This window comes from Macrobrachium rosenbergii, chromosome 26 (genome assembly GCF_040412425.1).
Source record: "Macrobrachium rosenbergii isolate ZJJX-2024 chromosome 26, ASM4041242v1, whole genome shotgun sequence".
NCBI lineage: Eukaryota > Metazoa > Arthropoda > Malacostraca > Decapoda > Palaemonidae > Macrobrachium > Macrobrachium rosenbergii.
Window position 1 is genome coordinate 230,692 of NC_089766.1, and position 14,673 is coordinate 245,364.

The 14,673-nt window shown below is 39.1% G+C and overlaps 1 protein-coding gene across 4 annotated transcripts; it reads left to right on the forward strand.

The window, feature by feature from the left end:
• The first annotated feature begins 991 nt into the window (after positions 1-991).
• Positions 992-13,928, forward strand: LOC136852871 (targeting protein for Xklp2 homolog). 4 transcript variants are annotated; one of them, XM_067127775.1, is made up of 13 exons: positions 992-1,179; positions 3,267-3,390; positions 3,858-4,052; positions 5,742-5,854; positions 6,390-6,496; positions 7,069-7,441; positions 7,833-8,004; positions 8,642-8,780; positions 9,561-9,681; positions 10,600-10,791; positions 11,309-11,482; positions 12,191-12,409; positions 12,931-13,928. In XM_067127775.1, exons 2-13 carry the CDS (start codon positions 3,294-3,296, stop codon positions 13,195-13,197), a joined length of 2,169 nt encoding a protein of 722 aa, XP_066983876.1. In that variant the 5' UTR covers positions 992-1,179; positions 3,267-3,293; the 3' UTR covers positions 13,198-13,928. The 4 variants fall into 4 exon arrangements, with proteins under 4 accessions (XP_066983876.1, XP_066983877.1, XP_066983878.1 ...); XM_067127776.1 differs by having other exon boundaries at positions 3,270-3,390; XM_067127777.1 differs by having other exon boundaries at positions 1,003-1,442.
• The last annotated feature ends 745 nt before the right edge of the window (positions 13,929-14,673 follow it).

Consider the following 14,673-nt stretch of genomic DNA (forward strand, 5'->3'; position numbering starts at 1 on the left):
ATATCTTTGTCTGACAGCTGAGGCGGCACTTTGAAAAATATACTGTGTGTCAGCAACTGAGCACTTGAAGCTAAGTGCGACAAATAAAGATTTTAATGTGTTGTCTGCTGAAACCGATGCATTTGGTCATGTATGCGAACTAAAAATCCAATGATAACAACGTATAGAGAGAGAGAGAGAGAGAGAGAGAGAGAGAGAGAGAGAGAGAGAGAGAGAGAGAGAGAGAGAGAGAGAGAGAGAGAGATAAATATTACCGCTTCGTCTATCGTGGAGGACGCAAAATTATAATAATTAAAGTATAAGAATGAAAAAATTCTTGCAATAAGTGAAATAATATTCTAGAAATAAATAACTAACAACGCCATAACTCCTTTGAAAGATGAATGAATATATAGTTACTTAGCCATAAATAAAGACAGTGATGTCCTGGATAGCTATATAAATAAAATAGTAGAGCAATATTGTTTTTGATGATGAGACGAATGAATATAAAAATAGTCATCTAGCCACAAAGACAGGATTGTCCCGAAAAGGCTTATATGAAATAAATAATGACCTTTGAAAAGACGTATATATAATTATTTAGCTATAAATAAAGACATCAATGTCCCGAAAAAAATTATATACATAAATAATAAAAAATTGTCTTTGTACTAAATTAGTATAATTGTTTTTGAGTTCTGAAAAAGTTTTATAAATAAAATAACATAATAATATCGTTTTCGGGATCTGCTAGCGCCTCTGCGGTGCAGTTGTTTATTTTTAAAGCGCCCCGCCATGGCGGAATCGAGTAACAGCTGAATAACGAAGTTGAGACCGTTAAATAATGTTAATTTATAATTATTAAACTATCTAAAGTATTTAAAATTTTAATAAATAAAATTTTATTATAATATTATTGTTATTTTTACTGTTAAAATATTTAAATATGAACAATTTCAATAAAAACAGCATAAGCTCTCGTTTAAGCACAGGCTTCCTCGCGGGCGCTGATTGGCCGACAGTTTTAAACCCGAAACCGCCACTGAAATCAATCTCGGAAGACGTTCCGTCCGGAAAAAGTGTCGCTTTTATTCGAATTCCTCGTCGTTTCTCGCCCGTTCGAAGCGACCACTTCGCGACGAAGCGACCCGGTGAAGTGCGAAGAGTCTCTGCGACGTGAAAACAGGCGTCGTTTTGGTGAGATAACGACAAATGTGTCGCCTTTCTTCTGAGGTTCCCGTTTTGTTTACGTATCTCTGGGGAGGTCGGGATAAAGGCGTCGCGCGAACCAGGGTCTTATTTTCAAGCTCATATTTCCGCTGTCTTGTTTATGACGACATTAAAAAGGATTTATATATCTTTATATATCACCCGCGAACGCGACGTGTTAATTTGCCAAAGATAAATGATGTTTTTCTCGTATTTTGGCGTCCGTCTAAATCGTGGGTACGCCTGAACAGGTACGCCTATTAGAGGCCATTTTAGCTCGTATATTTTTGCCTTCTTATTCATTTTAACATTAAAATGAATTTATTCATCTATATATATCACATGTAAACGCTACGTGTTGATTTGTAATGTTTTTTGTCGTTTTGCCTTCCGTCTAATTAAGGTCTGAGGTACGCCTATTTGGAGGCCATTTTAGCTCGTATATTTTTGCTTTATTTATTTTAACGTTAAAAATAATTTATATATATATATATCACCCATAAATACTACTTGTTAATTTGTAATAATGTTTTTCTCTTGTATTTTGGCTTCCCTCTAGATGGGTACGTCTACCCTATTTGGAGGCCATTTTAGCTTATATATTTTCGTCTTATTTATTTTAACATTAAAGAATAAGCGATATACAACTATTTATAACATATGTTAATTTATAACAACCCCCATTCAGTTAAATGCCTATATCTTAGGACTACTTCTAGTCTAACCCCAAGGTAGGCCTGTTACAGGCTTACAGTAAGCCTGTTAGACACCTTTTGTAAATTTAATTTTAATGATTTATCGCAATTTTTCATTGTCCTTACATTTAAAACCGCCTGTAGGCCTATTTTCACTTGAATCAAATAAAGGGTTGAGTTACGATAGGCCTAAGATAATTACTCTTATAGGTATACGGTACCCAAGGTTAAGTCTCGGTACTATAGGTTGAGGCGTCAGTAACCTAGTTTAGGTCTTAGTACCTTAGGCTCAGCCTCAGTACCCTAGTTTAGGTCTCGATACCCTAGTGTAGGCCTCAGTACCCTAGGCTAGGCCTCACTACCCTAGTTTAGGTCTCAGTACGGTAGGCTTGGCCTCAGTACCATAAACTTTAGGCCTCAGTACTTGAAGCTAGGTCTTGGTCATCTAGTTTAGGTCTCAGTACCTTAGGCAAGGCCTCAGTACCATAGGCTAAGGCCTCGGTACCCCAGTTCAGGTCTCAGTATCTTAGCCTAGGCCTCAGTACCCTAGTTTAGGTCTCAGTACCTTAGGCTAGACCTCAGTACCCTAGTTTAGGTATCAGCATCTTAGGCTTGTCCTCAGTACCCTAGTGTAGGTCTCAGTACCCTAATATAGGTCTCAGTACCTTAGGCTAGGCCTCAGTACCCTAGTTTAGGTCTCAGCACAGTACCCTAATATAGGTCTCAGTACCTTAGGCTAGGCCTCAGTACCCTAGTTTAGGTCTCAGCATCTTAGGCTAGGCCTCAGTACCCTAGTTTAGGTCTCGGTACCTTAGGCTCTGCCTCAGTACCGTAGGTTAGGGAGATATCATTTATTAAAAAAATTTTTTGACAGAACATTATAGAAAAGGGTGTTTATGATGCCGTACAGGTCAGATAGTTTGAAAAATTTAGTGAGACAGTATGAGAAATTGACCATCGTTATGTTGAAGCTGTATATGTTGTAATCCATTTTTGCCATGTCGGTTAGTGCTTGGTTAACTTTGCCAGGATTAGCTTTGTACTTACGGTACCTAGGAGCTATATAGTTAACCTAATACTCCACTCTTTTGTTTTAAGTAGTCTTTGCCTTTATATACAAGCTGTTTTGTTTAATAAGAGTAACCCGACCATGGCATCACATGTTAGGACTTCCATGGGGTGGGTCCGACCAATTTGTCCTTAGATGGAGCAACAATAAAAGCAGGGCAAGACTGAGTAAGAGCAAAGGAAACGGATGACGTTTCAGATTTCTCGTATGACATGATAGTTAGAAGTCTTAAGTGAGAAATGGGTATTTTATTTCATCTGTACTTTACCTTAGAAGCTGAAACCCCCATTCATGTCATTTCATCTTTGCAGCAGGATTTTCCCGTTCTCCTGGAGACGATGGACTCTACTGGTAGCAACTTTGAATACAATGCCCCTCAGATGTACTGCGATCTGAGTGAGCGCCTTCTGGAAGAGCCGGACGATTCGTACTTTGGTGAGTTTACGAATCGGGGTGAATGACGATTGTTTTCAGAGGAATGCTCCTGACATTTCTGGTAGAATGGCTTGTATTTGAAAGGGGATTAGTATGGGATTATGGTAGTTCCATAGTGTTCTCTCTTGTATGTATGGGGTTAGTGCCATCAGGCATTACTAAAGGTTCTTTGCAGCAATCCATTTCGTTCTTTTTACAGTACCTCTGTTCATATTCTCCTCCATCTTTCTTTTCACCCTCTCCTGACAATTATTTCATATTGCAGCTGTGAGTTTTCCTCCTGTTAGACCTTTAAATCCCTCTTACTTTTTCCCTTTGAGCACTGAATGACCTTGTGGGTCCCAGTACTTCACCTTTGGCTTAAATTTTATATTCCATTCATTAGTGTTCTCTCCATCAGTTTCATGCTGAGAAATAAAGTTAAACTATTTTATTTTAATCAATTTCTCATTTTCCCAATGTACCAGATGGAGCAGTGCTGACTGACCTGCAGACGCCTATGCTACCATCGGAGAAGGCCCTTAGATCTTCATCCAGGCTGAACGCTGGCACCCCGCTAAAATCGTCTGGCAATGTGAAGAAGCCTGTTAAAACTCTGATAACGCCGAAGAAGACGCCTGTCGGGGAAACTGTCAAAATCGTGGTGTCCCAGGAAGATAAAGGTGGGTGGTGTCAACCTGCAGTTCTTTCTCTCATCTTTTCCCACTTCTGTGTGAGGCCGATGTTTCTGATAGCTTTCCTCCACCTGGCTCTGTCAAACACATCATCTTCTGACAGTTGTCTCTCTCTCAGATCCTCTTGAACAACGTCCATCCACCTTCGCGTCTTTGGTCTTCCTCTCGCTATCCCACCAGGCACCTCCATCTGCATCACTCTCCTCCCTATATATGTCTCATCCCTTCTCATCACATGGCCATACCACTGCAGTCTTTTGCTAGGACCTTCTTTGATAGTTCTACAACTTGAGTGGTTCCTCTTATACATTCATTCTTGATTAACCTGCTGTTATGATACTGTATTGTACAAGACTTAAGTTTTAGCAATCTGACAGATTTGCCTTGAATTTTTGATAGTGTAAACTCAGATCTTGACGTTTATCCTGGTTTTCGGGACATTTAGGTGTTTGTGGGGAAGTGTGACCACTTAAAGGGAAGTTCTTGTGGGACAGAACTAATACTGGCTTTCAATATTTATTTGTAAGGTATGAAATATTTTGTACTGTTTAACTTAGCGTGGCTCGACCTATGATCCAGAAAATGTCAGTGAGTTAGCCTAAAGGCTGCAAACTTGACAAGCAAACCTGTAGAAAAAATGTTCAAAGGGTTTGTTTCCAATATTCAATATACATTGGTTCCCTATAGGGGGATAGTGCCATCCGTTCACCTCACACAGTGCACTGTAGGCATTACTTAAGGTTCTTTGCAGCGTCCATTTAGCCCCTAGTTGCAACCTCCATTCATATCTTCCATCTTACTTTCCACCCTCTCCTAACAATTGTTTCATAGTGCAACTGAGAGGTTTTCCTCCTGTTACACCTTCCAGACCTTCACTCACAATTTCTCTGTCAGCACTGAATGACTGTATATGTCACAGTACTTGGCGTTTGGCTTAAGTTTTATGTTCCAGTTCCGATATACTGTATGTTGATTGAACGTTGGACAATCAGTAAAGATGTGTTTGCATTGAGGAGTTGGGTCATGTATGTCATTCATCAAACACCCATCAGATGTGGCTAATTTGAAAACAGTTGTTTTAATTCTCACTGCTTCATCATTGCACCTTAGCCTGGACCCCAAGAAAATGTGGGTGGCCTCTTGGTGTTCTGTTAAGAGGTACATTAGATGAATCCAGACAGGTATTGTAAAGAACATACAGTAAGGTTCACGAAACTGAAGACTCAGGTTTGTAGAATTTTATATGGAATGTGACATTCTTCATTTGAACTATTATACGGTAAAAGAATATGGTAGAGATTACTTTCCTTAGAATTCCCTTTTTCAGCACCACTTGTGCACAGTCAAAACTTGACTATTTGTGGATGTGCAAATATTGAACAATCAGTTGCAATTATTTGCAATTTTGCCAGATTTAAAACAAGGAAATGGTGTAAAACCATGAAACAACTGACAAAATCAATGTAAAAAGCTTTAATTTAAAAGTGGGTTGAACATTTGAGCCAGTGGATTCTAGAATCTAAATATTTACAGAGACATTGTCATTAATCAAACATTTGTTATTTCAGAAAATTCAGAATGGTATGTAACTCCTAAGTTGGCCGTCCATTTGAGCCAGTGGACTTTGGAATCTCAAACATTTCCAGAGACTCATTAATCAAACCTTTGTTATTTCAGAAAATTCAGAACGGTATGTAACTCCTAAGTCGTCACAGAAGAGAAGAAAAAGCGCAAAAAAATCGCCCTCGGTCGGTACCCGTTCGTCCCCAAGGTTGGCAGAAATAAGCAAGGTAAGTTTTGATTTGTTTCTGTACTTATTGCCACAGTCTTACTCAGGGTTACATACTTGAAATGAAAAAAAATACATGGGCTATACTGAATAAAAAATGTTTGATTGCTGCATGCTAGATGGATGTTTCAGGCTAAATATGTGTGCTGAATAGTCTTACTGCTGGTCGTTGTAACATGTAGACTTGTTAACTGAACTGACTTGCCTTGACTGTCCCATTAGTGTTTTACGGTAGTGATTCATTGCTGTTAATGTACCTCCATTTGGAAATATTCTAACTTCACCATTTCCCAATGTAGTGATTCAAATGTACCTATATTCTCTCATCCTTTTGTAGAGGTCGTTTTTTCCTCCTGTTACACCTTTCAAACCTACATACTCTCAATTCTCCCTTCCAACACTGAATGATGTCATGGGTCCCAGCATTTGGCTTTTGGCCTAAACTCTATATTCCACCACATACCTGGTTTACAAGATACTTTTATCTATCCCAGTGTGAATTGCATGTTTGATTGTGACTTTTCTCTTCCCCTCAGGCTTTGCGTCGTAGCAATGCAGCTCGCCGCTCAACAAGCTCCTCCACGTCTTCTCTGGGTGCGGACGGGGCCAACTTGAACAAAGTGGCCAAAGCTAAACCAAAGCAGTGAGTATGTTTGACAGTTGCAGATGTGCCCTTCTTTACCAAAGGTTTATCCCATGCCTGTGGTTGCACCATATGAATGTGTCACCGTAGGGGGTCGTGCTGTCAGTGTGCCTCTTGCAGTGCACTGTAGGCATTAGTACCCAAAGGTTCTTTCAAACGTCCCTTTGGTCCCTAGCTGCAACCCCTTCCATTGCTTTTACTGTACCTCTGTTCATAATCTCTCTATTCCAACGTACTTTCCAACCTTTCCTAACGATTGATTCTTTGTGCAACTGTGAGGTTTTCCTTCTGTTACACCTTTCAGACCTTAATGTCAGTTTCTGTTTCAGCGTTGAATGACCTCAGGTCCCAGTACTTGGTCATTGGCCTAAATTCTATATTCTATTCTATTCTATTGTTATTTAGCCGAATTATGAAACAGTACTTCAGTAAACACATACTTTGCTCTTTGTAGGTACCATCCCTGGCTACATTAAAAAAAATAGGGCCTTTGTGAGTGCATGTTTCATGTAATCAGTAAGGTTAGGGTAACTCGTGTGTCAGCAAGTACAACTTTCTCTTTTACCCGACAGACAATCGCTTCCGAAGTTGTCAGGCAAGAAAGGGTTGAGCGAAGACGACATGAAAACGCTGGAGAACATCGCTGTCATTAACAGCGACCCTGCGAGCATGAAGACGAGCATTCAGAACGTCCCAGGTCGTCTCTTGCCCACAGTTCCACAAGAGTTTCATTTCACCACTGGGTCACGCCTTAGGCAGAAGAAAACAGAACCAGTCGAGGCAGCTCCGAAGAAGGGTCCACTCAAGGCTGTTCACGGTCCGACCAGGCCACAAGAGTTCCACTTTGCGACCGACGAGCGCATCAAGAAGCAGCCGGGTGCCACTGGGGACAAAGAACCAGCGCTGCCGTTTCCCATGTCTTTACGTTCTGCTTCTAGTATGGAGGTAAGAAGTACAGTCTTACTGTGTCTGTGTGTGTGTGTGTGGATACAGTTCTCTGTCACCAGTTTTTGTCATTGACAGAGGTAACCAATGACAAAGTCAGTTATATTTTTCTCTGCTGACAGAGAATGAGACATTTTTTATGTTGATTTTATCTCCACTTCTAGACTGTATGCTCTATGGATATTTTGATTATTTACCTCATAAATGTGTCTTGAGTTACCTTTGCTATCATCCCACTTAAATGGCAAACTTCCTTAACTGTCTCGCTCCAATTTCCACCTCACATTTAATTATAAAACCTTCAGGTAAGCTGCATTTGTCAGAGAATGTGATTCATAACAATGATTTACAGTAATTCAACTGCAATAATCCTCACTTCTTTTCCCATCAGCCTAAAGAAACCACTCACAAAGGACCAACAATTCCACAGCCATTTAACCTCACAGAGACTCGCAAGGGCACAGAGGGTGAAGCCAACAAGTTCGTCTCTGTTGCGGAATTGAACTTGGCCTTCCACACTAGAACGCCCCAGAGATTCCGCAGCAAGAGGAGTGGGGAACCAGGTAACTAGTGGAGTCAGTTTTTTTTTTCTACCTGCTGTTGCTAGCCTCTTGGGGAATTGCAGTAAACTGTCTTGACGGAAGTGTTTTTGAAAAATCTGCAACCAGAAGCTTTTAAGAGGAGTCTGAGATAATTTTCTGGATTCTGTAGGCACATTAGATACAACACCTTTCATTCCTTTTACTATACTTCTTATTCTCTTTCTTCCGTCTTACTTTCCACTGTCTCCAAACAATTTTTTGCAGTGCAATTGCGTGTTACAATTTTAAAACTTTCACTCTCAATTTCCCTTTAAATGCTGAATGACCTTGTAGGTCCTAGTTCTTGCCCTTTGGCCTTAATTTTACATTTCATTCCATTCCATTTTCTGTACTCATTAGGATATATATTTTCAATTTTATACTTTAATTTTGTATCCATGTTATGAATACATGGTACATTTGAATATATTTAGTGTGTATGTATTTGTGTAATCATGAAAGGTACGTATATTTGTGTGTATATATGCTACTTGATGTCAGCCTATATGTAAATCTTGTATACACTTATAATTTTACTGTAGTCTTCACTTTGCATATGGCTCTTGGAGCTGAAGTAAAGAATCTGAATTTGAATCACTAATGATATCTGACTTTCCAGAAGAGCCACACTGCCAACTAAAGAAGAACAAGATAACAATCCCTGTCACGCCTAACTTCGCCGCAAAGACTCGATCTAGGACGGTGCAACACCCGACGAGGGAGGAGGAAGAGATGAAGGAGTTAGAAGAAGCACAGAAGTAAGTCATACGTACCGAATTCCAACATTGTAAGTCATGATATTGACCCAGGTTATGTCATTGTTGCAGAATATAATGAAAATGACAAAGTACTTATGATGCCACATACTTGGATTTCAAGTTTCAGTCGAGTTATTGATGTACTCTGCTGTGGGTCAGTAAGATTTGGGCATTAATTTAATTTTACAAAGCAGCTTTCAAGAGGAGAAAATTCAGATTGCTTAATTATATGGTGGTCCGCCCTGTAGGGGATTCCACAATAAGCTGTAGGTCCCGTTGCTAAGTAACCAGTTGGTTCTTAGCCATGCAAAATAAGTCTAATCCTTCAGGCCAGCCCTAGGAGAGCTGTTAACCAGCTCAGTGGTCTGGTATACTTACTTAATGCATTGTAGGCATTACTTAAGGTTTTTCGCACTGTCCCTTCAACCCCAAGAAACCATCCCTTTCATTCCATTTACTCTTTTTTCATATTCTCTTCCTTCCATCTTAATTTCCACCCTCTCCTAACAATTGTTTCACAGTGCAACTGTGAGGTTTTCCTCCTGATGCACCTTTAAAATCTTTTGATTGTCAAAAGTGTTGAATGATCTGATATGTCTTAGTGCTTGGCTTCTGGCCTAGATTTTATACAGTATTCCTTTCCATCCCATCTGGTGGTCCAGATGTAATGAAGCTTTGCTTCACATCCGTAAAAGTTAAGGACATAACATTGTCAAACTTGATTAGTGAGACTTTAGTTCTTGCTGCTCAAAGAAACTTCAGAACTTACCTTTATTTCAGGCACATGTTCAAGGCTCGTCCAGTCAACAAGAAGGTATTCGAACCTCCTGCAGACGTCTTCATTGCTACCAAGAAAAAATCAACAATCCCGGAGCCCTTCAATATTACCAAGACAAAGAAAGTAAGCTGACTTACCGATTAGCATTTTTTTATGAGTTTTTCAGCTGAGGTGTAAAATTTGATGATTATTGTCAGTGTTCTCGGAAGATAAACCCATATTCATTTGGAACAAGCCTACAGGGGCCATTGACTTGAAATTCAAGCTTCCAAAGAAAATGTTGAATATGGTGTTCATTTGAAAGAATTACAGAAGGTTATATGAAATACAGAAAGAATGGATCAACTATCAGAAAATGAAAAGGTAAATGAATAAATAGATTAAAATTTACATATATCTGAATACAAGGTCAGTTGCTTTATTGGGTAGTCATATGTTCTTGCAAAATGAGCATAGGCAGGTGTCAAAAGTCTGAATTTAATTGTTTAATCTGCCTACACAAACAGGATTCAGAATAGTTCCTCATATGAATCTGATGCATATATAATTTACAGAGTCTGCTCAATTGGACAGGAATGTTTAGTAAAGTAATTCTTACATGCTTTGATGACACTGATGGTATTGCTGAAAATGACAGATTTCTGTGTACAGTACTGTACATGCATTACAATGGGAGATTTCAGCCAATCAGTGAATATTTCAGGAAGACCTTTATATCATTAATTTTTGGGCATACACTTGTGATGTTTTGGTGTGTGTTTGTGTATAACTGGTTTCTTGAAGGAGGAAGTATAATTAATTACAAGAATAGACAAGTAATGGATTAGTATAACCTAGGTGCAACATTGTTCACATCAAAAAGACTAGTGGGAAATTACTGTATGCTCATTTAGTAAAAAGGAAAATAAGAAAATGTAAAGGAGAGAATATGAGCAAAAATAATATAGATACATTTCAATAAGAATTATGATGCATCGCAGGATACTGCAGGTGAATGGGAAAGTACGAAGGAGTCGGGTCAGTAAATTTTCTGCATTGCAGGAGGAGAAGCCATTGGGCGCTAACTTGAAAGAGATGTGCGAGACCCTCGGATGTTCGACTTCTTCGGTCAGCTCCCTCCCATGGGGAGGGGTGCCCTCCAAGTGGTCGAAGAAGAACACCGAGCTCAAGCCCTTCAGCTTCGATACCCGTGACAGGAACAAGCTGCAGGAGAAGCAAGAGAAGATAAAGAAGGTGAGGATGGGTTTATTCTTGTCTGGTGTCAACCCGGTACTGTACCGAGCTGCAGCCCCTTTCATTCCTTTTACTGTACCTCCATTCATTTCTCTTTCTTCCATCTTGCTGTCCACCCTCTCCTAACAATGGCTTCATGGTGCAGCTGCGAGGTTTTCCTCCTGTTACACCTTTCAAACCTTTTTATTCTCAGTTTCCCTTTCAGCACTGAATGACCTCATAGGTCCCTGTGCCAGGCCTTTGGCCTAAATTCTGTATTCCGTTTCATTACCTCTAATATGCTGGTGATATTAGAAAATTGTAATATTTTGGTTTTAAAGGTAATGACAAGTAAATCTTTATTTAAGTCTCCCAGATTGTAAAACCTGGTCTGTGAGGTTTGGATGTGAAGTATTATGGAATTGAAATATTTCCTCACGCCATTAGTATTGTTTCACACGTGCTATGAGATCCTGGTAGCATTGGTAAACATTTTCATCATGTCTGGGTCATTAGTTGATTAAACTTTTCATTTCAGGTACTAGAAGAGGAGAAGAGACTGGCAGAATTCCACGCCCAGCCGATGCCCATCTTTGAGGAAGGCATTCGTGGGGTGCCTCCGAAAAAGCCACCCACCCCAACCAGGGTAAGACCCTTCCATCTAATGAGTGACGAACGAGGGGAACTGAAACAGGAGCAGATTCACCATAAGGTGAGGATTCCCTCACAGGGGGATAGTGCCATTCGTACACCTCTAGTGGTGTGATCTACGCATTACTTGGGAGGTTCTTTGCGGCGTGTCTTCGTCCCGTAGCTGCGACCCCCTTCGTTCCTTTCACTGTACCTATGTTCATATTCCCTTCCATCTTACTTCCCACCCCCTCCTAACAATTGTTTCACATTGCAACTGTGATGCTTTCTTCCTGTTACACCTTTCAGATCTTCTCTACTCTGTTTCCCTGTAAGTGCTGAATGACATTGTTCCCAGTGCTTGGCCTTTGGCCCAAATTTTATATTCCACTTCCAGAGGTGATGACTCAATATAAGTAATTGCAGTGTAAGTATTCATGACATTACTTCATGCAAATTAGACTTGGCTTCATCTTCCAGAGCATGAGACTAGTTTGGTAATTTTATTATTATTACTTTATTATTCAGAAGATGAACTTATCCATATGGAACAAGCCCACAGAGGGGCCATTGACTTGAAATTCAAGCGTCCAAAGAATATGGTGTTCATTAGGAAGAAGTAAGAGGCAGTAAAGGGAAATACAGAATGAAGAAATCTCAATTAAAAAAGAAAAAATTGATAGATAAAATGTATTAAAATGCAAGGCAGAAAAGTACTTTTGAATCGCATCCAGTAGCTCGTAAGGAATTCATCAGCAAAAACTGACTAAAGACTAAATTCTACTTTCAGCTGGAAGAGGACGAACGTATAGACAGGGAAAGGAGAGCCTTCCACGCTCAGTCAGACGCCGTGGTTCACAAGCAACCCTTCATACCTGAGAAATCAAAGAAGCCTCTTACTGACATTTCTGGCTTCACCCTGAACACTGAAGTGAGGGCGGAGGAGAGATCCAAGTTCGAGCTACACCAGAAGCAGCGAGAAGATGAACTCTTAGCCGCCAAGAGAGAGGTGAGCTTAATCTTTTTTACTTTTTGCATTTGTAATTGATTTTATTACAGATGATTTCTAATTTTTATGTTGAATATCTTGTGGACATTCAGTCTTCACCAGTGCACTTCGATCCCATGAGTTTAATGACTGATTAGTGTTTTAGTGATGGCAGTATTGTCAAAATTGACTTGCTAACTAAAGCAATATTGACCTGATCTTTACTAAAATGGGCATTGCCAGGCATTTTTTTATTGTATAAAGTCAATGTTATACAGTATGGCACCTTTTTGCAATCATAGCTTATGCAAATACTTTGTTCCTTTGTATACATGAAACCATTCTGTGTTATCTGTTCATGAATATTACATTGTGAACTTGAGTTGAATAGGGTTTGAAAACTGTCACATAAATTGTATTGAGTAATTTTACTTCCAGCAGGAATCATCCTAACTGTTCGTGAATATTACAGTGTGAACTTAAGAAGACTAATTTGGTTTGCAAACTGTCTCATAAATTGTGTTGATTATTTTTACTTCCAGCAAGAGGAAAATGAGAAAGCAGAAGCAGCAGCAGAGGTTGCCCGAATGCGCAAAGAAGCAGTCCACAAGGCCAACCCCGTGCGCAACTACAAACCTGTCGTAATCAAGCCTGCGCCCTGCCTTCCCACGGTGCCGGTCTCCCCTAACTTTGCGACGAAGACGAGGCTACGTTCCAGGCGGGGAGATTCCTCGGCCAACTCTAGCATGGACGTGTCTTCTATAAACTCAACGGTGACTCTCGCCTCTGCAACATTTACAGCGGAGTAAATGGATCCGATTTGATTGTTCTCGTAAATGTAAATATTTTTTTTTAAACTTACATTTTTATATCGCCCAACAGATGCTCTTGATACATAGTACTTCTAATTTGCTTGCTTTGCATCGTAATGTTATTGATTGCTTGTGAGAGAGAATATTAAAAACCAAAATGTATAACTTGGGTATTAAGTTATTTTCAGTGAGCATTGTTCAATTACTGAAAGGTCAAATATTTTTTTTGCATCTGAAGACAGTTCTTATTTCTCTGTACATATTTATCGCTTTTCTATTTTAAGTTTTCCTCTGATGAAAGATTGTTTTTCTTGATAGTATTTAGTATAATGTCTCGCTGTCTCGTCTCAAGTGTAAGAGTTTCCTATGCATCTAGTAACTTATGCATTGCTTAGGATTTATCTTGAGGCAGTGATGACATCTGTAACTTGTAAGTGTACAAGTCCAAGTTTTTTGTTTTATGATACTTTGTGTAACTACAGTAATTAAATGATTTACCAAAGTTAACTTGTTATGGTTGAAGCCAAACATTCAGATTTAAATACTGTTAACGTATGCTAATCAAAAGCTACTAGACTGATTTGTAACTTAATTGTCACATATATATGTTTAAGATCTGGAAGGGAATGATTTATACAGATTTTTATTTTCTCACTTGTGTTTTTCCTTTCCCAATTGGGTCTGTTTTGCTTAAATAAATTTTCTAACAGCTAGAAGGGAATATTTTATCCAGATTTTTATTTTCTTAATATTTTTCCTCCCCTACTTGAGTCTTTCTCATGTTATTTATTTAGAGTTTTAAATGGAAGGCCCTTTCTGGTGTGTACAATTTTAAATAAAATACAGTACGTTTCATGCAGTGTAATTCGGGAACTAAGTGATGACACAATTTAGGGGAAAGCATTTGAAGGTAATACACTATCACAGAAAAAATCTTTGATTCAGGGATTGAAACAGTCAAATTCTCAGAGTATGATTGTAGTACACAACTATAAAATGTTAAAATCGCAAAATATATGGCTGTGTTAATGTATACAAGGACAGCATGATGCAGGCCAGAGTATGACTGCATTGACATTCAATGTAGAACTGTCACCTGTGGTCGTAGCTTTAAACCTCGCATGCAAATCCGAGCGTAAAAAATTTGTAACCTTTTTTGAAATCTGTTGAGAACTCTCATTGACAGTAGAGAGACCATAAACCCAAGAGGGCTCCAAATGAAAATCAGCCTGCACACACACACACACACAGAGTATCAATAAATGAGGGAATATTATCTAAAAAAACCATCAGTATCAATGTCCCTTTTGGGATTTCGATATGAAGCCATCATTATTGTCGTATCTTAAATAAGCTTCGAGAAAGATGGTTGTCTCCTCATGATTTCATAGAATAATCTGAAAAAAGATTCATGCTGATTCTGTTTTATATTAATATATTTCACATACCTTTTATGGCTGTTATGTAAAATAT

Coding starts and splice junctions, on each gene's coding strand:
- LOC136852871 (XM_067127775.1), top strand. CDS start 3,294: ATGGACTCTACTGGTAGCAACTTTGAATACAATGCCCCTCAGATGTAC. Junction 8,781..9,560: donor GAGTTAGAAGAAGCACAGAA/GTAAGTCATACG, acceptor CCTTTATTTCAG/GCACATGTTCAAGGCTCGTC. Junction 10,792..11,308: donor AGCAAGAGAAGATAAAGAAG/GTGAGGATGGGT, acceptor TTTTCATTTCAG/GTACTAGAAGAGGAGAAGAG.